The sequence below is a fragment of the Poecilia mexicana genome, unplaced genomic scaffold, assembly GCF_051168715.1.
Source record: "Poecilia mexicana isolate PSO_F unplaced genomic scaffold, ASM5116871v1 scaffold_4, whole genome shotgun sequence".
NCBI classification, from domain to species: domain Eukaryota; kingdom Metazoa; phylum Chordata; class Actinopteri; order Cyprinodontiformes; family Poeciliidae; genus Poecilia; species Poecilia mexicana.
The window spans coordinates 3,116,978-3,141,326 of NW_028263373.1; the positions used below are offsets into that span (position 1 = coordinate 3,116,978).

The 24,349-nt window shown below is 40.1% G+C and overlaps 3 protein-coding genes across 3 annotated transcripts; all 3 read right to left on the reverse strand.

Moving 5' to 3' along the window:
- Positions 1-1,463: 1,463 nt before the first annotated feature.
- LOC148159891 (uncharacterized) lies at positions 1,464-9,092 on the reverse strand. Its single transcript, XM_088004794.1, has 2 exons — positions 8,802-9,092; positions 1,464-3,072 (listed from the first exon to the last, which is right to left on the reverse strand). Exons 1-2 carry the CDS (start codon positions 8,971-8,973, stop codon positions 2,111-2,113), a joined length of 1,134 nt encoding a protein of 377 aa, XP_087860920.1. The 5' UTR covers positions 8,974-9,092; the 3' UTR covers positions 1,464-2,110.
- A 193-nt stretch (positions 9,093-9,285) lies between these two features.
- Positions 9,286-14,581, reverse strand: LOC106927776 (uncharacterized). The gene is made up of 2 exons (XM_015003558.2): positions 14,156-14,581; positions 9,286-12,197 (listed from the first exon to the last, which is right to left on the reverse strand). The coding sequence occupies exons 1-2, from the start codon at positions 14,325-14,327 to the stop codon at positions 11,443-11,445; spliced, it is 927 nt and encodes a 308-aa protein (XP_014859044.2). The 5' UTR covers positions 14,328-14,581; the 3' UTR covers positions 9,286-11,442.
- A 1,811-nt stretch (positions 14,582-16,392) lies between these two features.
- Positions 16,393-24,188, reverse strand: LOC106927774 (uncharacterized). Its single transcript, XM_015003552.2, has 3 exons — positions 23,865-24,188; positions 21,683-21,751; positions 16,393-19,641 (listed from the first exon to the last, which is right to left on the reverse strand). The coding sequence occupies exon 3, from the start codon at positions 19,546-19,548 to the stop codon at positions 17,815-17,817; it is 1,734 nt and encodes a 577-aa protein (XP_014859038.2). The 5' UTR covers positions 19,549-19,641; positions 21,683-21,751; positions 23,865-24,188; the 3' UTR covers positions 16,393-17,814.
- Positions 24,189-24,349: the final 161 nt, after the last annotated feature.

Below are 24,349 nucleotides of genomic sequence, written 5' to 3' on the forward strand. Positions count from 1 at the left end.
TCAGAAACAGAAACCATCAGGTAAAACCAGGCCTTGACCAGAACCTGGACCAGAACCAGAACCTGCTGCAACCTTCTTGTCGGTTCTGAATAATAATATTTGTGCTGGAGACTCTTTAACCTCTGAGGTTTTATTTGACCTTTACTGATAACATCTTAACATTTTTCATTGAACCACTCCATCTGACCTTTGACCTGGCAGGAAGCAGCTTCATGTCGTAACGTTCTGTTGAGTTTAACAGAATAAAAAACCAACTTTCATGCTGGTCCAGGAGGAGTGATGCTGCGGGCTTCTTCAGACACAAACATTTTTAATTAACTTAGAAAATTAAACTTAAAGCTCTGAGTGAAAACTGGGAGGAACTGGGAGGAACTGGGACGTCTGACTGGGTGGATAAGCTGGACTGGTCATCTGCTGATGCAGATATTGATCAGAACTCCAGGAGGATCCCAGATTTTACACAAATAAAATGGTTTCAACACAATAACTGTAAACATGCATGAAATGTGTAGAAATTGTTCACTAAACATCCCAGGTTCATAATTTTCCACTTTTACAACAAAATAAACTTTTACTTATTTTTCTTCATTTAGCCCGTCAGAGAAAAAAAATATTTTTAACATTCATATTTTTGCCGTTATTCGTTTCTAAATGTTCCAAACTAAACATTTAGTTCTCAGCTAAATGTTTAAAGTCTGATATTTAGTTTGAAACTGACATTTATAAACACGGTGAAACTGTGACTAAAAAATGAAGTTTTTTTTTCTACCACAGGCTGAATAAACCCAAATATTGCTTTGAATTTTTTTTACAGTGTAACTTTAGAAACGGGCCGTAATACTGAACAGAACCCAGCAGTACCGTTCAGTTAGGAACCCGTCCAAACTTCTGTTTATGGGTCTGATGTAAATCTGTGATGTTCAAAGCAAGATGTTGGGTTTTTATTAATTTCATAATAGTGGAAGCTTTGGGTGGAGTTTGACTCAGAAAGAGAAAGAAACGCAGAAACAGGAAGTGGTGACGATGAGAATCAGGATGTGATTCAGTCAGAATGTTTGAATTTGAATAAAAGTTATGATTCTGAAACAGTTAAAACTGAAAACCAGGAAACCAGAACCAGCAGAAACCTCAGGAACGGGTCCCACTTTGTCCCAATTCTGGTTCTGAACGGGTCCAGTCAAAGTCTGAGGTGGAGCCCTGCAGTCCGTGGGTTGCCAGTTTGATTCCCATCATCAGTGTGTGAATCACTTCTTAAAACTCATTTTTGCTCTTTGGCATTTAATTGACGTATTGTTTTGTGTTCTGTTTTGTTATTTGTGTTGTTTTTGCACAGCCCTTTGGTTCAGTTTATACCTGTTGTAAAGTTTATATAAATAAATCTGACTTTGTGAACAGACGTAGCCTAACCCTAACCCTCTTTTCCTAACCCTAACCCTCCGAGGGTTGAAACACCACTGAGGTCATTTCCTAAAAATATTTACATCATTTTAATTCAGTTTTTAATAATCAAATTATTGAACATCTGCAGCTCAGAAATAATTAAAAAAAAACATTTAGTGACTTTAAAGGTTGTTTCTAAACAAAAAGAAAATAATTTCATTTCTGATTTAAAATATAATTTCCTCCAATTTATCCCATTTGATGGTCCATGGTATGAAAATCTAAATGTACTTCAGAGCAGAAATCCTCAAGCTGTTACTAAATACATATCAAAGTTATTAAAATGTTTCTGCTGAACTGAAGCTGATTTTCTCATATCTGAAAATATCTACATAATCGGATTATTTAGATTTATTTAACATTTAAGTTGAAAAAAAAATCTACAGATGTAATTCATGCATTCAGATGGAAAACGGACAAAGTCAAGATAAACCTGGATGGGATCTAAAGGTCACAAGGTCACCAGACGTTTCTGGACCTTAAGTCCTCATGGAGAAGTTCTGCAGTTCTGAAGATAGCCGGACCCAGACACCCGGTTCTGACCCGAAAACAATGGAAACCCGAAAACAATGGAAACCATGGAAACGCCTCAAAGGAACCAGAAGGAATAAAACAATCTGAAAACTGGGCGTGTCAGCAGAGCTCCTGGTTCTGGTTCTGTTCTGGTTTCCTACAGCGGGTCTGGAGCGTGCAGCCGGAGATGACTGTTCAGAGCAGAGCGGTTCTTAAAACGTTTCTCACACATGCTGCATGGGAACGGGCTCTCCCCCGTATGGGTCCTCCTGTGGATCACCAGATGGACGTTCTGGTTGAAACTTTTACCACAGAACTCACATGTGAACAGTTTCTCATCCATATGGGTTCTCATGTGAACTGAAAGGTTGTCACTCCTCCTGAAGCCTTTGTGACAAATGGGACAGAAGTAAGGTTTCTCCTCTGAGTGACACCGGCTGTGGAGGATCAGACTGCGCTTGGTGGTGAAGCTCTTCCGGCAGGTTTCACAGGAGTACGGTTTCTCACTGGAGTGGATGCTGGTGTGCTTTGACAGGTCGCTGCTGCAGCGGAAACATTTCCCACAGACAGAGCAGGAGTATGGCTTCTCCCCAGTGTGGACCCTCATGTGGGTCAGCAGAGCAAACTTTCTGATGAAACTCTTCCCACAGGTCTTGCAGGAGAACGGTTTCTCTCCGGTGTGGATTTTGCGATGCCGCCTCATGGCGTACTGAAACCTGAACTCTTTCTCACAGAAGTCACATTTGACAGGTGTTCTACTTGTGCTTGGTTCAGACAGACAGTTTACTTCCAGCTCCTCAGACCTGCTCGTCCCCGACTCCAGAGTCTCGGCTTTGGGAGATCTCTGAGGGAGGAGTGGGTCGTTGCTTGGTTCGGGTTCATCATACTCGACTGTCACCATCAGTGTTTCCGTCTCCTGCTTCAGAATGAGCTGCTCAGCTTCCTGACTGACACACAGTTCGTCATGTTCGTCTTTGACCTCTGGAAGCTGCAGTGGTTTCGTCTTCCTTTTAATCTCGGGGAGTTGTAGTTGTTGTTGGGGAGGTCCGACTTCCTCCTGGTGAAGGAGCCGCTGGTCTTTACGGACGTCCTCCTCACAGAAACGACCAGGTGGGAAACCTGGATGAACCAAACAGGAAGAAAATCAGCAAACAGAAAATATTTCAGTTAAAACATCAAACAGGATGAATTTATTGTAACGTGCTAAATTTCTAACAACATAACTTAATATTAGCTTAGTGCTTTAGCACTTTGGCTGACTTTGCAAATGTTTAGTGCAGTTAGCTTCCCGTAAATTTATTTTTCTGGATAAATTCTAAAATGCTAACTTACTTGGTTTGTAAACTTTCAGTTATGACAGTTTTATTCACAACCCGTCAAAGTGTTACTAACTTTCAGATGAATCAGTTCAACGTTGTGTTGAAGTTTTGGTTGTTGACTGAAAAATTCTTGAAGTAGTTAGACGTTTGTATTCATGCTCTTATTTTGAAGTCTTTACCAGCTTCTCTTGATCAGAACCGGTTCCGACTTCAGTAACTCAACTTTCTCGTCCTCTGTTTCCTCTCCCAGACTTCATTTGATTTTCTCTCATTTCATGATTTTAGATGTGGAACATAAACACATCTGACTGTGACTTATTAAATAATGATGACATCATCACACGGCGTCAAGAAATGTTTTAAATTCATCAGAGGATAAAAAGAAGCAATTTTACACAACTCATCAAAATTATTTTGAAGACAGAGATAAAGTGAACTTCCAATGAACCTGCGCCGTTTCCATGGAGACGAGCTGACTGGGTTCAGATTTACTGACAATTTTCATTCGACTCAAGATTTTCATGAGTTGATTCACCGTTCAGGCAGAATAACTTTCTGTGATCAATTCTGTTTAGACACAAACGTAACATACACTGTCAAGGGTTTAAGAAAAATTAGTTTGATTTGATTTCCGACTCATATCCAATATTTAGACTTTATAGATTTAAAGCTTTCAATAATATGTTTCATTTATCTTTCTAAATTTGATTGGATTGAAAAAAACTAAGATCCAAATATCCTGCAGCTCAGAACGACTGGGAGAGAGGACACACACACACACACACACACACACACACACACACACATATGTTTGTGTTGCTATCTTTGTGGGGACTTTCCATTGACTTCCATTCATTTCTACAGCCTAAACCTGACCTTTACCCTTTTCCTAACCCTAACCAACCAAAACTCAATTCATACCTTAGCCCTAACTCTGACCCCTGACCCAAAAACAGGGTTTCCCCTCATGGGGACCAGGCTCCGGTCCCCACGAGGTATTACAAACAAACGCGCACGCACACACACACACACACACACACACACACACTAACCTGACATTCATGTTTTTGGAGGATCAGATAAAATAAGATTTTTTTAGCTAATTTATAAGATACATTTTATTATCTTATACACCGTTTCCGATGTTACTGGAAACGGTCAAAAGTGCCAAACAATAAAAGTTCAGAAGTCAGATCTGCAGTTCATCCCATCACCGTTTCCAGTAACATCCTCTACATGCTGCTCCTGGTACCGTCTGGACCTCCTGGTACTGTCTGGACCCGTTCAGGCTGATGGACAGGGTTGGGGATATGTGGTGAGGTAGAACTGGGTGAGGGTCCAAACGAATGTTTCAGACGGTCCTATTGGCACCAGAACCCTGAGCCTGAACCCATGAGGACGTGTTCTGACGGGATGTGACCGTCTTCAGACTTTCAACTTGGGTTTGTATAACAGTGATGCCATCTCTCAGAACCATACAGAAGATCAGCATCATCATTTTAGAGTCGAAGTCGCCTAAGAAAGAAGAGACACTGCTGAACCTTTGTCGTGTGTTCGCCAAGTGGGATCACTGTCTATGAACACACCTAAATATTTACAAGATGTGTTTGATGCAGCAGCTGTGATGGCTGTAGGACTGGTTGGTTTAGGATCCAGAAATAACTCAACAGTTATTGAGGAAGCTGGAGTCCCCAAGAGAACCACCATGCAAACTCCCCGGGCCGGGAATCGAACCCAGGACCTTCTCGCTGCAAGGCAACAGTGCTACCAACTGCTCCACTGTGCAGCCCCTAAATATTTATATAGCTACAGCCATGGGCGTAGGAAGCGGGGGGGGGGGACGTGGGGGACATGTCCCCCCCAATATTGGAGAGAGCCACATTCGTCCCCCACAATAATTTCACTGCAGTTGCGAAGAATTTTAAAATCTTCCACTCGCGTGCTTTTATTTTGAAGGCGCATAACAGCGCATTCAGCAGAGCGCTTCCTGCCCCTCCCCCCTCTGAACGGCTCAGAGTAAAGGCAGCAGCAGGCGGAGTCAGAAACTCCGTTAGAAGGAGGTAAACGATCTGTCAGGAATGTTGCCATGAATATCGCTTGTTTATAACATCTTGTTGTCAGTTTACTTTCATATATAGAACTAAATCTTTTTGGTTTAGCTGTTTAAATTCTGGAATAGTCACATGTCCAAAATGTTACCACTAACTTTAACAGTTAGCTAGTCTAGTTAGTCACAATGATTTAGACTGAAACAGCAGCAAACTGAGCAACACCTGATCATACTCGACCACTTAACATGTGATTATATTATATTATATTATATTATATTATATTATATATTTAGGAGAACAGCAGTGCTAGAATGATGTTGAAGAAAGGTGAAGAAGCTCTGGTGAGGTCTTCATTTAGTTTATTGAAATATGTATTAACTGTTTTTAATTTTTAAATAAACTAAACTATTTTATTATGAGAGGAGCAGGTCAGGGAAGACATAGGAGAGCCAGTTGGCGTTTCAGGGTGTGAAGATATAAAAATTATATTAATTATGATAGAACCAGAAAGGAGAACAGGAGGAGACTGATGTCAGGTTGATTTCTTTCAACGTTTCAATATGTTTTCATTATTTCCACACCATAAGGTTAATGGTTAGAAGACAATAAGAAAAGTGCTTGAGGAGAGGTTTAAAAAAAAATAGTGAAAATTTTTGCTACACAGTAAATAGAGTTGAGATGTATAATAATGTATACATCTGAAAATTAAGTTTAAATTCTCATTCTGTATGATAAAAACATTTTTTATATATTTAGTTCACATTCTGACGCTGTACATCACTGTAGTGTCTGTTGTAAATCCATGAATCCAGGCAGGAACATCAGGCTGCAGAGAGTCAAAGGGAGGCAGAGACAGAAACACATATCTGTAGATATTTTAGTTAAATGTTTGCGGCTGAAAATGACAGGAGAAAAAAAACATTTAGTCTTTTTGCCTCAGTGTTTTTCATGGATCTTTGGTAAGTTACTGAATGCAGGGCTGGAAAGTGAGACTGAGTTAACAGTGAGGAGCTAAGGTGTCTGTTAGACGTGAAAAGTATAATTTTTGTTTATTTTGTAGATCAAACTGTTGCACTGATGTAGAGAGATGTTCAAGAAGAACAAAACTTGTTTTTTTAGATTTTATCTTTGTTGGTCAAACTGCTGTATTGAGTTTAAAACTGTTGTGTCTTATTTTATGAGCTGTTTTCTACTTTGGTTTTAGAAATAAGTAGAACCTGTTCAATTGCAAGTCAATTTATATCAATGCATTTTGATATAAATGCATTGTCTCTTTTATTTACTTCAGCGCAGCTCACAGTTTTTAACAAATTCTGTAGTTTTCGGTGTACTTCTACATCTGCTCCTTAGTCGCATCTTTTCGGGGTCCATTGCTGCCTCTAGTGGCGTGGAGGTGGTAACACAACTAATCTAATTACATTACTAAATCAGAATACCACAACGTCTTTATTTACTATTAATTTCGGCATTACTGGCACCGTAAAAGATAAATTATCTCATAAAACACCATATTTTTTTATTTTCTTAAGGACATAGAGTTAATTAAATGACAAACAATACTTTTATACATTATAAATAATATCTGTATATCTCCATCAATTATAGGAGGAAGCAAAGAAATAAAGAGACATGAAAAACAACATGATCAACTATAATAAAACTACCATGTGCATTATATACATAAGAAATTTAATTCAGCAAAAGTCAATAATAAACAAATTAGGAATAACAACCCAGGTTGTTACAACCAGGGTTGTTAAACAGATATAAGCAAAAATTCACATTTTTGTTTTTATGGTGCCATGTCTATTATTTTTAGAGACTTTTTATTGGTAGATTCTTATATATAGGAAAAAATAAGATAAAACTATTTAATCTATCAAGGTGGAAATTTTCCTTCGGCTCTAAAACGATACATTATATTCATAGAATCACATGATCAACAATGTGTGAATAGAGCAAAACACTTAGCACGCTATAGGTAAATGTTATTTAGTTTGGTTAAGAATAATTATTGCACCATCAATAAATGTTCTTATTGCCAGAGGAACACAGTAACATCTACATGAGCTCAGAGGGTCAAACTGATGAATAAAGAGGATGGATGCTCTCTGCTAAGATATTCCTGCCATCTTCCATGTTCTTTCAGCAAACAGTTGAGACAGAGATGTTTTTGGTGTCACCACCATTTACCTGCTGTTATACCTGCCATTCAAAGTATTCTTAAAGTTTGTCTGTTAGTCTGCAGCTCATGTGACCAAACCAGCCGAGAAGATGAAAAGTTAAAACTTGAGTTTTAACTTTTTCTAGTCGTGTACAACTAGAGGTTGTACACAACCTCAAGTTGGGTAACCCCAAGATCACTGGGTCTTCTTAAAAGATAGAGTCTCTGAGAACAGTTCTTAAATACATAGTCAGTGTTTTCAGCAAAGTGGAGCTGACTGTCCAGGAATGACACAAGGAATTTAAAATTTGCCAGTTTCAGCAGGTTGGCCATCAAGAGAAACTGGAATCACTTTCAGGTTTTGTTTATGTCGTTTAATTAGCTCTACTTCCTTAAGAAAATGGAAAGGTATGTTCATTTGTGAGGGAATTTATCTTTTACTGTTCCAGTAATGCCAGAATTAATAAGTAATAAAGACGTTGTGGTATTCTGATTTAGTAATGTAATTAGATTGGTTGTGTTACCACCTCCACGCCACTAGAGGCAGTAGCAGGCCTGAAAAGATGCGACTAAGGAGCAGATGTAGAAGTACACCGAAAACTACAGAATTTGTTAAAAACTGTGAGCTGCGCTGAAGTAAATAAAAGATTGAAGTTCAAAAACATGCTGAGAGTGAAACTCCTTCCTAAAGCTGAAGATATATCACAGATTTAAAAAGAAAATAAAAACGGGAGACCGCAGATAATACAGGAAACAGCACCCCCTTCACTTCCGGATTGCAATGGTCCCATTTCCAAATAAGGTATGAGACTGACCCGCCCCTTCCTGTTTGCTGCAGCGAGGTGTACTTGGCGTGCTCTGCCTGATGCAAATGGCGTCCAAACGTCCCCGCCTTCCTTCCGGTGGCCAGAACTCCTCGCTGGGACACAAATGGAGCGAACCCCGTGAGCACGCTAACAGCTAGCATGCTAGCACTTAGTGGTAATCTGCATTCTAGGAAATTGAACTGTAAAGCAACATACGACACGATGACATGGCTGTACGTCACTCGTTTAACGCGAAAAATCCACCAGAGCCACAAATTAAACCTTTAATCCCTGAAACTTTCCGGGGTTTGTTTCTGCATGTTAGATTCTCCATGTTAGATAAAACAGGTACGAAACCGAAGTAGGTTTTGGACGGAACAGTGGTACGAAATTGCGCATCAAGGCGTAGCAGCCCTGGTTCCTCCGCGGGATTAACCAGACCCGACACCAGATCCTCCCCGTGATCCCGACTCGGTTCCTCAGACCCTGGGAGGCCAGCCGGACCTACCTGCGGGGTTCGGCTCGGTTCGGGGTCTCCAGGTGAGGTCCAGCAGTCTCCGCTGCCGGTCGATCTCCTCCTCGTACTGGACGATGGTTTTTTCCAGCTGGGTGAAGATTTCTTCAGCAGCAGCAGTTAGTCTCTCTCTGATAAACTCTCTCAGAGGCTCAACGGAACACATTGTTGCTGCGCAGACTCACAACACACCTGGACACGGCGACAGCTGCTAGCAGGATGCTAACCGAGCTGGCTGCTTTGTTTACTTCCACCGGATGTTACAGTTTCAGGTTCCGAGAGAAACACCGAATTAGAGTTCCACTTTATGCTACAAACAAAGAAATTACACTTTAATAGCAAATTAAAAATTGTTATTGTTAGTAGAAGGGGTAATATTACCATTTATCTTTATAATAAGCTAGTTTTTAAATTGTTTTTTTCTTCATTGAAAACTCCAAAGCAGAAAATGATCAGAAACAACAAAATCAAACTCACATTTCCACCTTTTTCAAATAATATTTATAGATGGATACAAATGTACATATATAATAAGAAATGAAAAACCCATTCACATAATTCGGTAATACAAGCTTTGGTATACATTCAGTTTTAATGCAATTAAAATTTTTAGGAAACGACTTCGTGAATAAAACATTTTCCTATCATACTAAAAGCATTTAGACTAAATTCTAAGTGAAAGCTGAATCCATCTGTCTGAAAAGTTGCTTTTTCTATAGGTTATCCAATCTTTAGATCAAGGTCAATATTGACAGAAAATTTCTCTCTAGTTTTAGTCTTTTGACAAAAATGTCATTTTGTTTGAGTTTTTAATTAGTCTGAATTGTTTTAGTCTTAGTCTAATTTCAGTCAACTATTTGTAAAACTTTAGTTGACCAAGTCTGCTGCCAATTTAACTGACAAACTTATATGTAAAATTCTAATATTTTTTGATCAATTCTTTGGAATTAACACAAAATGACTTTTTTTTTTTTACCAGTTGTAGCATAAAGTTTTTGTCTGACTATGAAATACAAAAACAAATGCAACTATTTTTAAAGGTCTTTATTTTTCTGGCCTTGTTTTCAATAAAACAAAATCCTTCATGCTCCATGCGAGTCTGTGTGATGGCAGCGGCAGAAGCCGAGCTGTGTGTCTGCAGCGCTGCTGTCCTGATCCAGCCTGTCCATTTCAAACTTTCACACACATTTTCATTTTCAAATTTACCTCCATTCATCCTCACGGATCCCGTTCAGTCAGGGACCAACATCTTCCTACTGGCATCTGGAAGAGGTTTTGGTTCTGAGAATGCAACGACTACCAGGTGGACGTTTTAAAAACGTGCAGACAACGAGAGCAGCGCCATGTTTGTCGTCTGTCTCTAGGCAACCGTGACGTCAGTTCCTGAAGGGATCAGCAGTTTGCAGCGCGGCCATCATGATGACTGTATTTTACAAGATGGCGTCAGCCGCTACAGCGGCGTAGTCAACTGAACTTTAGCCTGTCGTTAGCACGGTGTGCGCTAGGATGTGGAATCTCAGCTTCCTATAAATTCATCACGAGTTGCTTGTCGGGTAACATTGAATGTGTATCAGTAGTAACTTGCCTGTGACAAAATGTCGGTGTGTTGAGCCTTCAGGTGCCGTTAAACATTCCTGTTTTGTCCACTAGGTTTAACTTGACAGACTCAACAATTCAGTCCTTGTTTCAAAAGGCTTATAGCCCACTCAGAAAATAAACATAAATCCTTTTGGGCTTTCCGAAAGGATTTATGTATAACCTCTTTGTTTAACTCGCTGCTATGGTTCACTAATGATTAAATCATTCAGGTGGTGGGCGGGGCCAAACAGGGTGGAGCAGCTGTCCTGATGCTTTCAGCTTCTGACTGACAGACAATAGGTAGAAATGTCAAACATGTTGGATTTCTGACAGATCCACTAACATTTTCATCCAGTTGTCTCATCATGAAAAAAATGGGTAATTAATGACACAAACCCACATCAATCCATCTCTGAGAACAACAGACAGGTTAGCAGAAGTGACCGCTACGGGTCAGAATGTGGTTTCTCTGCAGATGAAATATAGACCTGATTTCATACAGTTAGCATCAGGTTAGCATCTTCTAATTGGTTTTCCAGCAAACAGTAGAGCCATGCTAAGCTAATGCTAGCTCAGACATTAAAGGTTGGATTTTTTCCAGTGGTGTCTGAAGAACCCCTCCAGTCTGGTCAATGTTATTGGGAATCAGAATTTGCATCCATGTTTGGCTTATGTAATTATTAAATATAATTAATAAATTATTATTAATGAAAATTGACAATTCTTCTGTTGAATTGGGGCATCAACTCCAGTATGTCTGGAATAAGTCAAACTCAGTGGCTCATAAAGGAATAAATTCAGAAAATCAGGAAAGATCACCAACACGACGATTCTAGTCAAGTCTGAGAATTTAACAAACAGCCCAACTTAAAAGCTGAACAACCCCATAACTAATATTTTTAACTACTATCATGCAAACTAGCTGCTAAGGAAAATGAGACACAGTCCAGAGCTGAACATTTTTTGGGACAGAGTCATAAAACTCGACCATCTGGTTTGTTGTTGGAGGACCAGCTGCAGATCCAGGGCTCGTCTTCCTCAGCTCTCTGGGGTCTTCTCAGTGGTTCTTCCTCTTCATGTGTCTGTATAAAATGCTGCTCTGGTTGAAACGCATCCCGCAGGTCTGACATGTGAATGGCTTCTCTCCTGTATGAATCCGGAAGTGCTTTGTCAAGCCGCAGCTGTTCCTGAATCTTTTCCCACACACTTCACAAGGATATGGTTTCTCTCCTGTGTGGATCCGGAGGTGTTTCCTCAAACTGCTGCGGTCACTCAAAGTTTTCCCACACACTCCACAAGTATGACGCTTCTTTTCCATGTGGGTCCTCCAGTGGACCTTCAGGTCCTTGCAAGTGGTGAAGTTTTTCCCACAGAACTGACATGAATACAGGTTCTCCTCAGTGAGGGGTTCGTTCTCAGCCGTCCTCAGGTCTGGATCATCTGAAGTTGGACCTTTAGGAGCTTCATCTCTGCAGGATCCTGAGTCTTTATGGTTGCTTCTCTCCTGACTCTGGATCTCTGCTTTAGACGAGTTCTGAGAAAAGATCTGGGTTGTGTTTGGTTCTGCTTTAGTGGGGAACATGTCGACGTACTCGACAGTCACCATGCAGGGATCAGGCTCCTGCTTAACGAGCTGCTCCGCTCCCCAGCCGAGGACGTCATGGAGTTTCTCTTTAATTGGTTCTGGTTCCTTTGGGTTCAAACCAGAGCCAATATTCTGCTGACTGGACTCCAGGTCAGAGGGAACATCTTCAGTGTTGCAGTGATTCTGCTGCCAGAGGTCCTGATGGACCGGTTCCTGCTGCTGGAGGCCTGTATGGACCAAGGAGACCAAAATGAAAAGGTGTTCTTCTAACATGACAAAGCTTCTGGAATGAGCAGCAGACGTCTCTGGTGACCCAGACTGGATTAGAAGAAGCTTGTTTAGTTTTTTAGCCTCTGCAGCTGCTTCTGGAGCAACAGGCGGGTTTTTTCAGAAACACCTTGAAAGGTGGAGGAAGAGGAAGATATGAGACATTCATGTTGGCACGGAGGCTGTTGGCCTCAATGTAGCCTTTAATGCTATGTGAGACTCAGTCGGCGCTACTCAGACAGTTACAGTCCGACCCGCTGCAGTCTCCAAACTCTAGAACTCATTTTCATTTTGGGGCATATCAAAAAACTGTTAAAATATCAATAAACAGCTTTTTATCCAGGATTTTCTGGATAAACAAAATCCTGTTCATCCAGAGGATGAACAAAAATGTTCAAGTTTTGGAAAGTTTTATTTCAAAAATCAAATTTTGATTTTTGAAATCAAAATTTGCAGATTTTGTGGTACCAAAGTTTGTAAGGATTGTTTTCAATATTTGTGCTAATGTATGATGTTAAATGTGACTTTTTATTACTCGCCATATCCGTGAGACATCAAGTGAGGATGAGGCAGCAGTCACTTAAACTCAATGTTTCTGACTGATTTTGAGAAAATTAGCAGTAAAATTGGAAAAAAATGTGGAGATTTTTTGACTTTGTTTGAATTTTGCAGATTTGTGAAAACTGGAGGGACGAGTTGATGTAATTTGGAGCCTAGAGGGCCACATCAAAAGCTACTGTAGGCCAGATTTGGCCCTCGGGCCTCAAGTTTGACACATGTGCTTTAGACCTGCTGCTGGCGTTTAGCCTGAAGAACTTCCCCATAACTCTGTGCTGTCTGAACATTTTAATAACCACTGAGATGATTTTAGCAGATTATTCCAACCCTGAGGAAGATCTCATCATTGTAAGTCCTTATTCGATCAATAAATTCAGTTTTTAAGTTCCTCCAAATCTCTGGGAAATAAAGCAGAAAAAATTCATCTCCAGTCATTCTCAGTCTTGCTCAAAGTGTTACTTCCTCATTGTGTGGCACCAGACAGTCTAACTGCCTTAAAAACATAATTATCCACAGGAGGTTGGCTCTGTGGTTTCATTCTGAGCTGCGCACTTTGTTGTGACATAATGAATGCATAAGGTCAAACGGTCCAGTGACCCCAGGTGAGGAAGGTCATCAGGTCCTCCAAATGTCCCTTGCTAGAAAATGCATGACCTGCAATATGAAAATATTGGATGTTAATGTGTTTTATGAAGTTCTACATAACGACACACATCCTCTGAGCTACTGGACTGACTTTCATATCTATATGACACATACAGGGCAGACAAATATGGGCAGGATAATAATCCATATTGCCAAAAAATGCCTCCCCCTACAAACTTAAAGAAACAAAGAGCTAAGAATGAAATAACCTTTTCTACATAATCACACCTGGACTAAAGGTATCAGTTTCACATCAACAGGACAATAGACGGGATGCAGATATCGGCAGGCTCGGAAATTAAAATGCATCCTCTCCTGTATTAATAGACTGGACAGTTAAAGTTGATATCACATTTTCTGCACAATGGGCCTCTGCTTTCTCAGGCGTTAAGCTATGATGGTGTTAAAAGAAAAAGCGGAGAACTTGTTCATCAGACTGTAAAACGTTGGACTCGTGTGTCATTAAAGGTGTCAAAACAGTATTTATTTCAATTCAACCATTTTAGGGCTTACATTGTTAATAACCATGATAATTTTACGAATATCTTTAAAAGTTTCCTCTTCGGTCATATTTCAGTCCGTTTTCTCATCAATATGCGAGTTTGCAGCGATGCGCGCTCCCGCGACAGGGCACGCGCTTCTCAGCATAACAGCGCCTCCTTGATGTCCGTTTCTGAAAGGTGGTAACCCAGCCCGCTGCCCCAGCCGGACCTACCTGCGGGGTTCGGCTCGGTTCGGGGTCTCCAGGTGAGGTCCAGCAGTCTCCGCTGCCGGTCGATCTCATCCTCGTACTGGACGATGGTTTTTTCCAGCTGGGTGAAGATTTCTTCAGCAGCAGCAGTTAGTCTCTCTCTGATAAACTCTCTCAGAGGCTCAACGGAACACATTGTTGCTGAATAGAACCAGAAAACACCTGAAAACGCCCTGAAACACACCACAAGCTCACTAGGCTAACCGGAAGCTAACGCAACCACTTCTTCGGTTACTTCCGCTGGATGCGTCATCGGCTCCGCATCATTTCACACCCGGTGGGACGGGCGGCGCTCCGAACAGGTCTTCTGTTTATCTGTGCTACCCGTAAATCCGTCCTACCTAGCGGTAATACGCATGCGTACATCAGTGCTACGTCACATACTGCTTGCTCAGCAGATTTCTTATAAAAACATCCTACCTGTGGAAGTTTCGTTTCATGTGTTTTATTTCATTAAGCTGTTGTACTACTTCATGTTTTTGTTTGGTGGTTAATCAGGACAAAATTCGTTGTTTTTGGGGCTATTTTGTCCCTATATTTTAAAATATTTTAATTTAATAATACTCTTTTTTATTAAACTTTGCTAAATAGATGTTGGTAGCGATACTATGTGGGATTGAAGCTGTGTAATAGCCGTGTTTAATATTAATGTAAATGAATCATATCCTATCATTCCAGGAGCACAGACAGTGATCTGCACAGTTCGGTGGACACATTGTGGCTCCACTGCATTTAATAAAGTCTGTTATACAACAATGCGCAAAAAAATTGCAGTGATCTGTATTTGTCTGTTTTTAATTTAATTCCAATAAAAACCTGTTTCCCCATCTGATGCTGTTTACAAACTCCTCTGTATTTAAAACATTTTTAACAGGACGGATATTCCAGTAAAAGGATATTCTGATGAAGGAAGTGATGATCTTGTGGTTTCGTCGTGTATATAAATTGTTCCAATGCTAAGCTAACCATAACTCTTAGGCTTCCACTTCAATCCCGTCACTCAGATCCAAAGTATTTAACATGAACAAAACCTGCTGTAGTTTTCTGTTCATAAACATGACGGTAGCAGTTTTGGACGCGTAGCACGGATAGATAGACTTAGCTATCTATCCGTGCTACTGTAGGGAAATCTAACGAGGTAGCTCAGATAGTCAGAACACCGGCTCTGTAAGCCAAATGCTCTGATTGGTCGGCAGCAGCAGGTAGAAACAGTTTTGGTTAGTTTGCTGCTCTGAAGCGTTTGGGTGTTGTTAGTACAATCCCAGGCTACAATGACATCAGCAATGGTCCCAGAGAAGCAACTGTTGCTTCTCATCAACCTGGGAAGGGTCAAAGGTCATCTCCAAATTATCCAAATTAAGCTCCAGAGGAAGCTTACTCCCGACAGGACAACATCTCGGACATCATTGTCACGGATTCAGCCCAAGTTGGACGCTGAGCTTGTTTTTAAGAGGTAGGCTGCGGCAATTTCAGCTTCTATAATCTTTGAAACAAATTAATTTCATGCATTTTCTGACCCATTAAAATGATTGGAAAATCTAAAAAATTTGGCCCAACTTTGCAAAAAGTTTCACAGCCAACTACATCCACACACTTTAAACTAGAAACATCATTTAAAGTTTAAATTGATCACAACACATTTTCAAATGATTCAGTTTTTTCACATCTGCTACCCTTTTCCTAAAGTTATGATTCCATGCATTCTTGGGGGGGTTAATTTTTACCATATAATTCAACAAAATTCTGTCTGAGCAAATTCTTCTTATTTGCTTATTTTACATTCTTCACATTTTGTCTGATTCCAGACAAAATGTAGGAATTTTTGTCTGGATTCAGAAAATGTAACTACCCAACTGGGAGTTGAAGTTCAGGAGATCTGAAGACTTGCTGGACGTTTTCTGTTTGAGTTGCTTTAAAAGGAGAAAATGAGGCAATAAAATCTGCTCTAGTATCCCAGAGGCTCAGCAGGAAGTCCTGAGCTCATCCAGAACGCCGGAGTCCTGCTCAGCTGACCGACCACAGACTATTGACCTCTCCGATGACCTTTCCTGTCTAAGTTTTCTGGATCGGAGTTTCCAGGTTAAGATCATAAGAATTGAAACCAGAAACAGGAATAATGCTGAATTAAGGAGTTATTCTCCCAGAAAAAGCATCAGTTTTAACTCTGTGGCTGAAACTGACTCAAGAACAACAGAACACTGTTTACCTTCATGCACATCATCTGTTTATTGTTGGTACTCATCTTTCACAACCTTATTTGGAGGAACAAACTCTCATGTTTAGCTCAGAAATGCAGAACCTTCATCAATATATACAATAAAAAAGAAAAAAGTGTTCATGTATTCATAAAAACATGAAATAACTCAATATGACGTCCATGATAAACAGGCGACGGGCTCCCCTCACCTCAGCAATGAGTTCAGGCCTTGACCGACTTCTCCAGATTTTGTATCTGCAGCTCACAGAAAGTCGCTCAGTGGTGGGCATCGCTGAACTGAAAAGCTAGCAGCGCTAATCCTAAAGCACTAACCAGAAACAGTTCCACTGATGCTAACTGTTATGGCAACACAGTATTTGGAGGAAGTTAATGCAAAAGCGCTAACTTCAATTCAAATGATATTTTCTCTGAAATGACAACCCTCAAGCACCAGTTTAATTTCTCTTCAGTCCATGTTCTGTTTTGTTCTTGTAAGTTTCTTATTTTTTTAAAAAAGGTTGAGAAATAAAGAAAGCAAGAAGAGGAAAGAGGCTTGCGTTGAAAACAGTGCTCCTTCAAAATAAGAGCATAAATATAAACATGTACTTGGAGAACTCCCAATACTCGATAAACAAAACTTCAACATAGATGATGAACTTTATTAAACTGAAAGTTTACCAACAGCAAAGTAAATTAGCCCTTTGGATTTTATCCGGAAAAATTTACTTAGTGGAAGCTAAGTGCGCTAAATGTTTTCAAAATTAGCCAAAGTGCAAAATGAAAAATGATCTCTGCTATAAGCCATTAATGGAAGTGTGCTTGGCATTGGTGCGCCTGCAGAGCCGGAACCAGTCAGACTGTGGACAAGACCAATTCATGAGGCCGTTGTGAAGGGAACCCCAAACTGCTCAGAGGTGCCAATATTTAGTTAGACGTATTAACCAGCAATATTGTCTTTCTCTGATGTTTTGTACCTGTTGTGTTGTGAAGTCAGGTCATGCTTACAATGTTTGAGGCAAGAAAAGGCTTCAGATTCACTGAAACCTGTGAAGTTCTGTGCTAATAAACTGTTAGTGCTATTTGCTTTGTGAATCAGAAAACAGGGAAAAGGTTGTGCAGAACATAAACATTAAACATTACTGACCCAGACTCTTAGAGGACATGAGAATAAACATGATTGGGATAAACATCACAATCTATACAAGCAGCACATTTGTCACTGAACGACAAACACACTGAGGTCAAATCCTTGCTTTAGAAATTCTTCACAGAAATCACACAGCAACATACATCAACTTTTAATGATTCCCAGTTTAACACAACTCTGAAAGTTCAATGTTTTAGCCGAGGAAGCTCTTGTCTCATTGGTTAAAGTCACTGCTGCTTACCTGTCTCCCCAGGTAGGGTATGCTGGACTCTAGTGGAGTCATCTCAACTCCTTGGAGACGTTTCCCACAGGCCACGTGTCAGAAAGACCTTTCTCCTGTTTGTGAGTTCGCATGTGAGCCATCATGTGACATCTCACACTGAAACCTTTCCCACAGGTCAAACATGGGAATGGCTTCTCGCCGGTGTGAACTCTCATGTGACGAGTCAAATGACTCCGTAAAAGGAAGCTCTTCCGACAGGTGACACATGGGAAAGGTTTCTCACCTGTGTGGGTTCGCATGTGAATAACCAGGTAACTTCTTACACTAAAACTTTTTCCACAGGTGACACATGGAAATGGTTTCTCACCTGTGTGAGATCTCATATGGACGGTCAAGCTACCACTACATCCAAAGGATTTCCCACAAACTTCACAATCATAGGGTTTCTCGCCCGTGTGCGTCCTCATGTGTCTGTTCAAGTTGCTTTTTCGACTGAAGCTGTTCCCACAGATCACACACAGATAGGACTTCTCATCTGTGTGAGTCCTCATGTGTGTATTCAGATATGTTTTGGCACTGAAACTTTTTCCACATGTGGGACATGGGAACGGCCTCTCGCCTGTGTGGATCCTCATGTGAGAAGCCAGACGGCTGCTCTGAGTGAAACCTTTACAGCACACATCACAGATGTGCAGCTTCTTATCCGTGTGCGTTCTCATGTGAATTGTCAAACTGCTTCTCACTCTGAAGCTTTTTCCACATGCCACACATGGAAAAGGTTTCTCTCCTGTATGTGTGCTCATGTGAACATTTAAATGACTCCGCAAACTGAAGCTTCTGCCACAGTATGGACAGGAGTATGGCTTCTCACCTGTGTGTGTTCTCAGGTGAGTGATCAGGTGACTCCTTACACTGAAACTTTTCCCACAGCTCACACATGCAAAAGGCTTCTCACCCGTGTGTGTTCGCATGTGAGTGTTTAAATTGCTTTTAGCGCCAAACCGTTTTCCACAGGTGAGACACTGGAAAGGTTTCTCACCTGTGTGAATTCTCATGTGTGTGATTAGATGACTTTTTACAATGAAACTTTTCTCACAGCTCGGACAGGGAAACGGCTTCTCACCTGTGTGAGTTCTTACATGAGCAATGAAGCTGCTCCTCGCACCAAAACTTTTCCCACAGGTGGAACATGTGAAAGGTTTCTCACCTGTGTGGGTTCTCATGTGAACCGTTAAGCTACCTTTGTCATTTAAAAACTTACCGCAGACCTCACAGGGATATTGTTTCTTACTTGCATGCGATCTCATGTGGTTGTTCAGATGGCTACTCTGGGAGAAACTCTTGGCACACACTTTACAGGAAAACAAACTTTTTTCTGTTTGGCTCAGAGATCTGCTCCGCCTTCTACGTTTGGAACTGTGTGTACTGTCACTTTGAACTCTGGATTTCTGACAGCTCTTATTCGACCTTGGTTGTGGATGTGTACAGAGTCCTGATTTTTTCTTCTTCCCTTCCTGTTGCTGGTTTTCAGCTAGTAGCGCGTTCTGGAGTCGGTCCCTGTTTGGTTCTGGTTCCCTGTTGTTTCTCTGTTCAGGAGCTGTATTCATCCCCAATGTGTCCGTCTCCTCCTTCAGAACAAGGCGAACTTCATCCTGGCTGGTGCAGTATTCGTCCACTTCCTCTTTAATCTGCAGATCTTCAGCATGTTGGTCATTTCTCAGCTGTTTATCCAGCAGTTCCTCCTGTTCCTGCTTTATATTTGGACCATCTGGATCCTTCGGTTCTTCCATCAGGGCAGATTTTTGCTTCTTCTGGTTCTGAATGATTTCTTCTGTCCGTAAAAGAAAAACCTCTCGATTCTACAGAAAGTATTTGCTGGAAGTCTGAGAAGATGAAAAACACAAGAAGAAATCCAAGAGATTTCAGTAAACATGTATTTGGAAATCTGTAAAACGTTGAAATATTTGCCGTTTTCTAATCATTTGCTCTGGAATAAAAGCTATTAGAGTAAAATTCAGGCATGGAACCTCTTCTGCTTCAAGGATTTTTGGTTTTCAACCCAGCAGATTTGATTTGAAAGGAAAAAACAACATGTAGAAAACGCATCAAAAATAATGTTGAATCCAGGTAGGAAAGGTAACAGAGATATGGGGCCAAGTGTTAAATATAGTTAGAAACTAATAAAAATTGGTACAAGGACTCAAACTTGTAGCGCCGTATTATGAAACAATGTAGCAAAATCTGTCTTCAAAATGAACAAAAAAATAAATCTCATTATTTAATCGTCAACACAGCTTTACAATTATTTAAAGCTGCAATATGTAACCTTTATAAAAGAAATGTTACATATTTGTTAAAACAGCTCCAGCTAACGGTGTTAGCTGTGGCTAACGCAGTAAACAGCAGAGCACAAGCTGATCCTGTTCGCTGGTTTGAAACTGATGCAGCTCAGCATGCGCCACCGAACCCAAACATGGTCAGAACCCTCCGGACGTAAAACATCTAATATAGAGACACAATTTCTGACGTAATTATGAGTTTTACATGTGGAAACAGCTTTTAGTTTAACTTTATAACATATTAAGGCCAACATGTCCAGCTAGTCGAGCCTCCCTGATCTACACTCTCCAACTCATTACTGGTGTCACTAAATGTTTTATTTACTTTGTTCAGCAAACAAATGAAGGGTTTTAAACTATTCTGCCAATAATACAGATTTTTCTAATATTTTCCACAGATCAAGTCTTCAGGTTTGATTTAGTTACCTAATTACATTATTTTAATGGTTAATGTTGAAGAGGACGACAGCGGCCATATTTAAAGTCGTTTTAAAACGTTGACGAGTTGCACTCGAACACACCATCGCAGCGCTGCGAGGAACCGGACCCGAAGAGGAGTACTGAAAAGTTCTGTTGGTACCGTTCCACCCAAACAGTTTCTGCAACAATAAAATGGAGTTTGGACATGAAAACAAACAAGGAAACCATCGGACCAGAACCAACGACCCACCAGAACACTACCGGCTCTACTCAGGTTCTTCAGGGTTTCATTGTCGGGTCCAGAACATTATCTGGAGTCTTCACCAGAACCTCAAAGGACAAAAGGCTCATCTATCAGCAGAGGGAGGAATGGACCCAGTGCTACTGCAGCTGGTACCAGAACCAGAACCTCCCAGGCGAGTCAGATGGAGGCAGACAGGAAACATGAAATCCAATAAAGTGACGACGTTCATGCTGTGATTGTTTGAAGGCAGCATTTCATTTGAATATAAAACAAATTAAAGTTGTAAAACATTTTATCTTCTTTTATCTTATCCAGGAAAAAATGGTGTGAAAAAATATTTGTGGGGTTGCTGTGGTGGTGCAGGGGCAACGCAGAGCCCCCATATTGAGGCCTTGGTCCCCATGCTGGTGGTCGCAGGTTCGATTCCCGGCCTGGTGACATCTGCCACATGTCTTCCCCATCTCATTACCTCTTTCTTGTCAAACTACTTTCAAATAAGGTAACTAGAGCCAACAAAATCTTATAAATAAAAATATTTGCGTGTTTATTCTCCTTCTGATCATGTAAAATACTTTTAATTTCCTTGTTTCTAAAAATAATAATCGATTAACTGCAGGAAACTAAAAATGTCATTTTATTAAAAAACGGTCAGAGCAGAAATAATATAAACATTGAAGGTAAAAACCTTCCTGGCCTGTAAATCTGTTCTAGCAGAACTCCTCTAGTTCAGTTTGAGCTTCACCTGGTTGGAGATTCTGTAAAAAATATTTTATTAATCACCTTTTACATCCAGTGATTAATCAGTTAATCAATAATTAATCATCAGATCAGCCTGTATGGATAATAGGCTTTTCTCATGTTGATTGTTGGCCGGTCAGTTTTAACGTCGTCATGGTGATAACCTGAGTGCTACTCATTTACCTGCTGCTGAAAACACATCTGTGGCAGTGGGCGGGGCCTGTAGGATGCCACACCTCCACCTGCACACACCTGGAGACCAGAGGAGGAAGGTTAACGAGCTATCATCATCATCATCATTTGTCTTCTGTTAGCAGCCTGATGCTCACTGAAGCAGCAGCTAGATCTACAATATTACACTGGAAAACTGTTTAGTATTTGGGTCTATTGGTTTAGTGGTTCTGATGGGTCACCATCTTATGCTAAACAGGAATGCAAATAGTAGATCACTGAACGTCTTCGTTTCTGACTGATGATTTCCGACTCCTTTTATCAGATAGCTACGTGGTAAAATGAATTAAATATTATAAAAAGTCTGTCGACCCCCTGCAGTACCTTTGCGAGCCCTCTAGGGGTCGGGGCCCCCTATTGAAGACCCATAAATCCAGTCTATACAGAATCAGGCCAACATGCACCACAATATTATGCTTAATGGGAGACGATGATGTCACTTCCTGTCGGCAAGCCGTAACCATCATAGACATAATATAAGGATAGACCCTCATGGACCGCTCTCGCCTATTGTCGCTGACGAGATTTAGGGCGGCCATCTTGGAGCGGTCCACCACTCCACTCAGCGTTATGTGTTTAGCAGCACAATGACGTATCAGCGGATTTAATCCATCATAACACACTTTTTGTTACTGTAAACCAAATTCAAACATCTATCAAAGCAACATTTATTAACAATTGTATTTTTTAACTATGTTTTTAATACATAGTTCATCATATTTAAATATGCTTAGTGGCTATAACAATAGAATAGGAATGGAATATTCTGATATCGATGTATGAAGAGCATATTACAAAGCACACAGCTGTTCATAATTTATTTAATAAATTATTTAGTAATATCAATACATATATATATAACTATACAAACACTAATGAATAAAGATTAATACTGAATAATATTAAATACATGTTTATATGTATGCATGTGTGTACATACATATATATATATATACATACATATTATATATATATATATATATATATATATATATATATATATATATATATATATATATATATATATATATATATATATGTGTGTGTGTGTGTTTTTCAGCCGACGAGTCCAAAATCCGATGTGAGATTCATCCTGCAGTGAATCCGTCTCTCTTTATAGATTTCTCCCTCTTCTTCCTCACATCGTGTCTTTAGGAAACTTTCAAAACAAAAGCTGAAGATTTAGGATGTATCTTACTAGTGAAAGAATATAAATAATAGTCTTTACCACCTGTGTAAACTTTGCTGGTGAATGTTATAACACATAATATAACTTTTATAATATGTGTTATATTGTTTCATTTCTAATATAGGCCCTTGTGTCAGATAATCTAAGTCAATGTTAGAGAATAATTAATTTCTTTAGATTAACAGAATCTCAGTTAGCCTTCATAGCGGGGCTGAACCCGTATTACACCAAGCACTGTAGCTAATATTAGCTGGTATCTCACCGGTGGACATAAATACAGTAAAGTAATATTCTAATCACAATATATACACAATAATATGTCCATCTTACTTGTGAAATGTTGTCTGTGGAGCCCTCACATCAGTAATCCATCGACCAGAACAACAATATCCCTCAGTGCTGAGGCATCTTCTGCTGTTTTGGTTGAGCAAAGTAGGAGGGTATACCGCTCCAAGATGGCCGCCGTGTTTCCTGCACCGGAGCGGCCAATGCGGGGTCTACTCTTATATTATGTCTATGGTAACCATGGCAGCGCCTTGTCCGTCCTCTACAGCACTCAAGCAGGATCAACTTTTCCTTATTTGTGTCACTGATTTTATTTACCGTTTAAATATGAAAATAACATAAAATGATATTATTTATATTTGAATTCCCGGTTAGTTACTTTAGCAAAAAAAAAAAAAAAAGTTCATATTACAAAAAAAATTATATATATATATATATATATATATATATATATATATATATATATATATATATATATATATATATAAAACATAATCATTCTTGTATTTGCGTTTCTTAGTTTGTCAACCATAGTTTCAGGTCAAAAACATAACAATGACCTGAACTTTAATAACTGGTTCAGATGGTTACTTATAAACACTGATTAACGGCCTCTGTCGGTTCTGCCTGAATTTCTGCAGCTGGTTCCGGAAGTTCTACCTGAAACTGATCCAAGATCTGTCCGAACCTTCCAGAAAACAGTGGGACTAAACCCGTTTCTGGGTCCAGCTTCAGGTTTTCACATAAAGTATCCGAACCCTCCGACCCTCCGGACCTCTGGTTCCGGTTCTAGCTCACAGTCGGGTCGATACTGCGCTCCATGCCGGTTCTGTATGGGGTTCCTCGGGTGGTTCCGGGTCCGGTTCCGATCTCTGGACCTCCTGAAGACGTTTTTCAACTCTGAATCCAAGCAGAATGGAAGCTAACTAAGCTAACGCCACTAGCGCCATTTCTACTTCCGTCTATAGTGTCACACAGTGAAACTCCCACAGAAACAAAGGGGCGGAACTGAAATGTTCCAGATCTGCGAAGTTAAAGGTTCGGTAGTTCTGCAGTTGGATCAAATTTAATAAATGATTCGTAAAGAAATTAGTTTATTTTCACATTTATAATTGACAATAAAATACGAGGAAAGTTAATTTGAC

What these genes read in the sequence shown, in the direction of transcription:
- LOC148159891 (XM_088004794.1), bottom strand. Translation starts at nt 8,973, where the DNA reads ATGTGTTCCGTTGAGCCTCTGAGAGAGTTTATCAGAGAGAGACTAACT. An exon ending in AACCGAGCCGAACCCCGCAG is followed by an intron (nt 3,073 to 8,801) that starts GTAGGTCCGGCT and finishes TGGTTCATCCAG; the next exon opens with GTTTCCCACCTGGTCGTTTC.
- LOC106927776 (XM_015003558.2), bottom strand. Translation starts at nt 14,327, where the DNA reads ATGTGTTCCGTTGAGCCTCTGAGAGAGTTTATCAGAGAGAGACTAACT. An exon ending in AACCGAGCCGAACCCCGCAG is followed by an intron (nt 12,198 to 14,155) that starts GTAGGTCCGGCT and finishes TGGTCCATACAG; the next exon opens with GCCTCCAGCAGCAGGAACCG.
- LOC106927774 (XM_015003552.2), bottom strand. Translation starts at nt 19,548, where the DNA reads ATGGAAGAACCGAAGGATCCAGATGGTCCAAATATAAAGCAGGAACAG.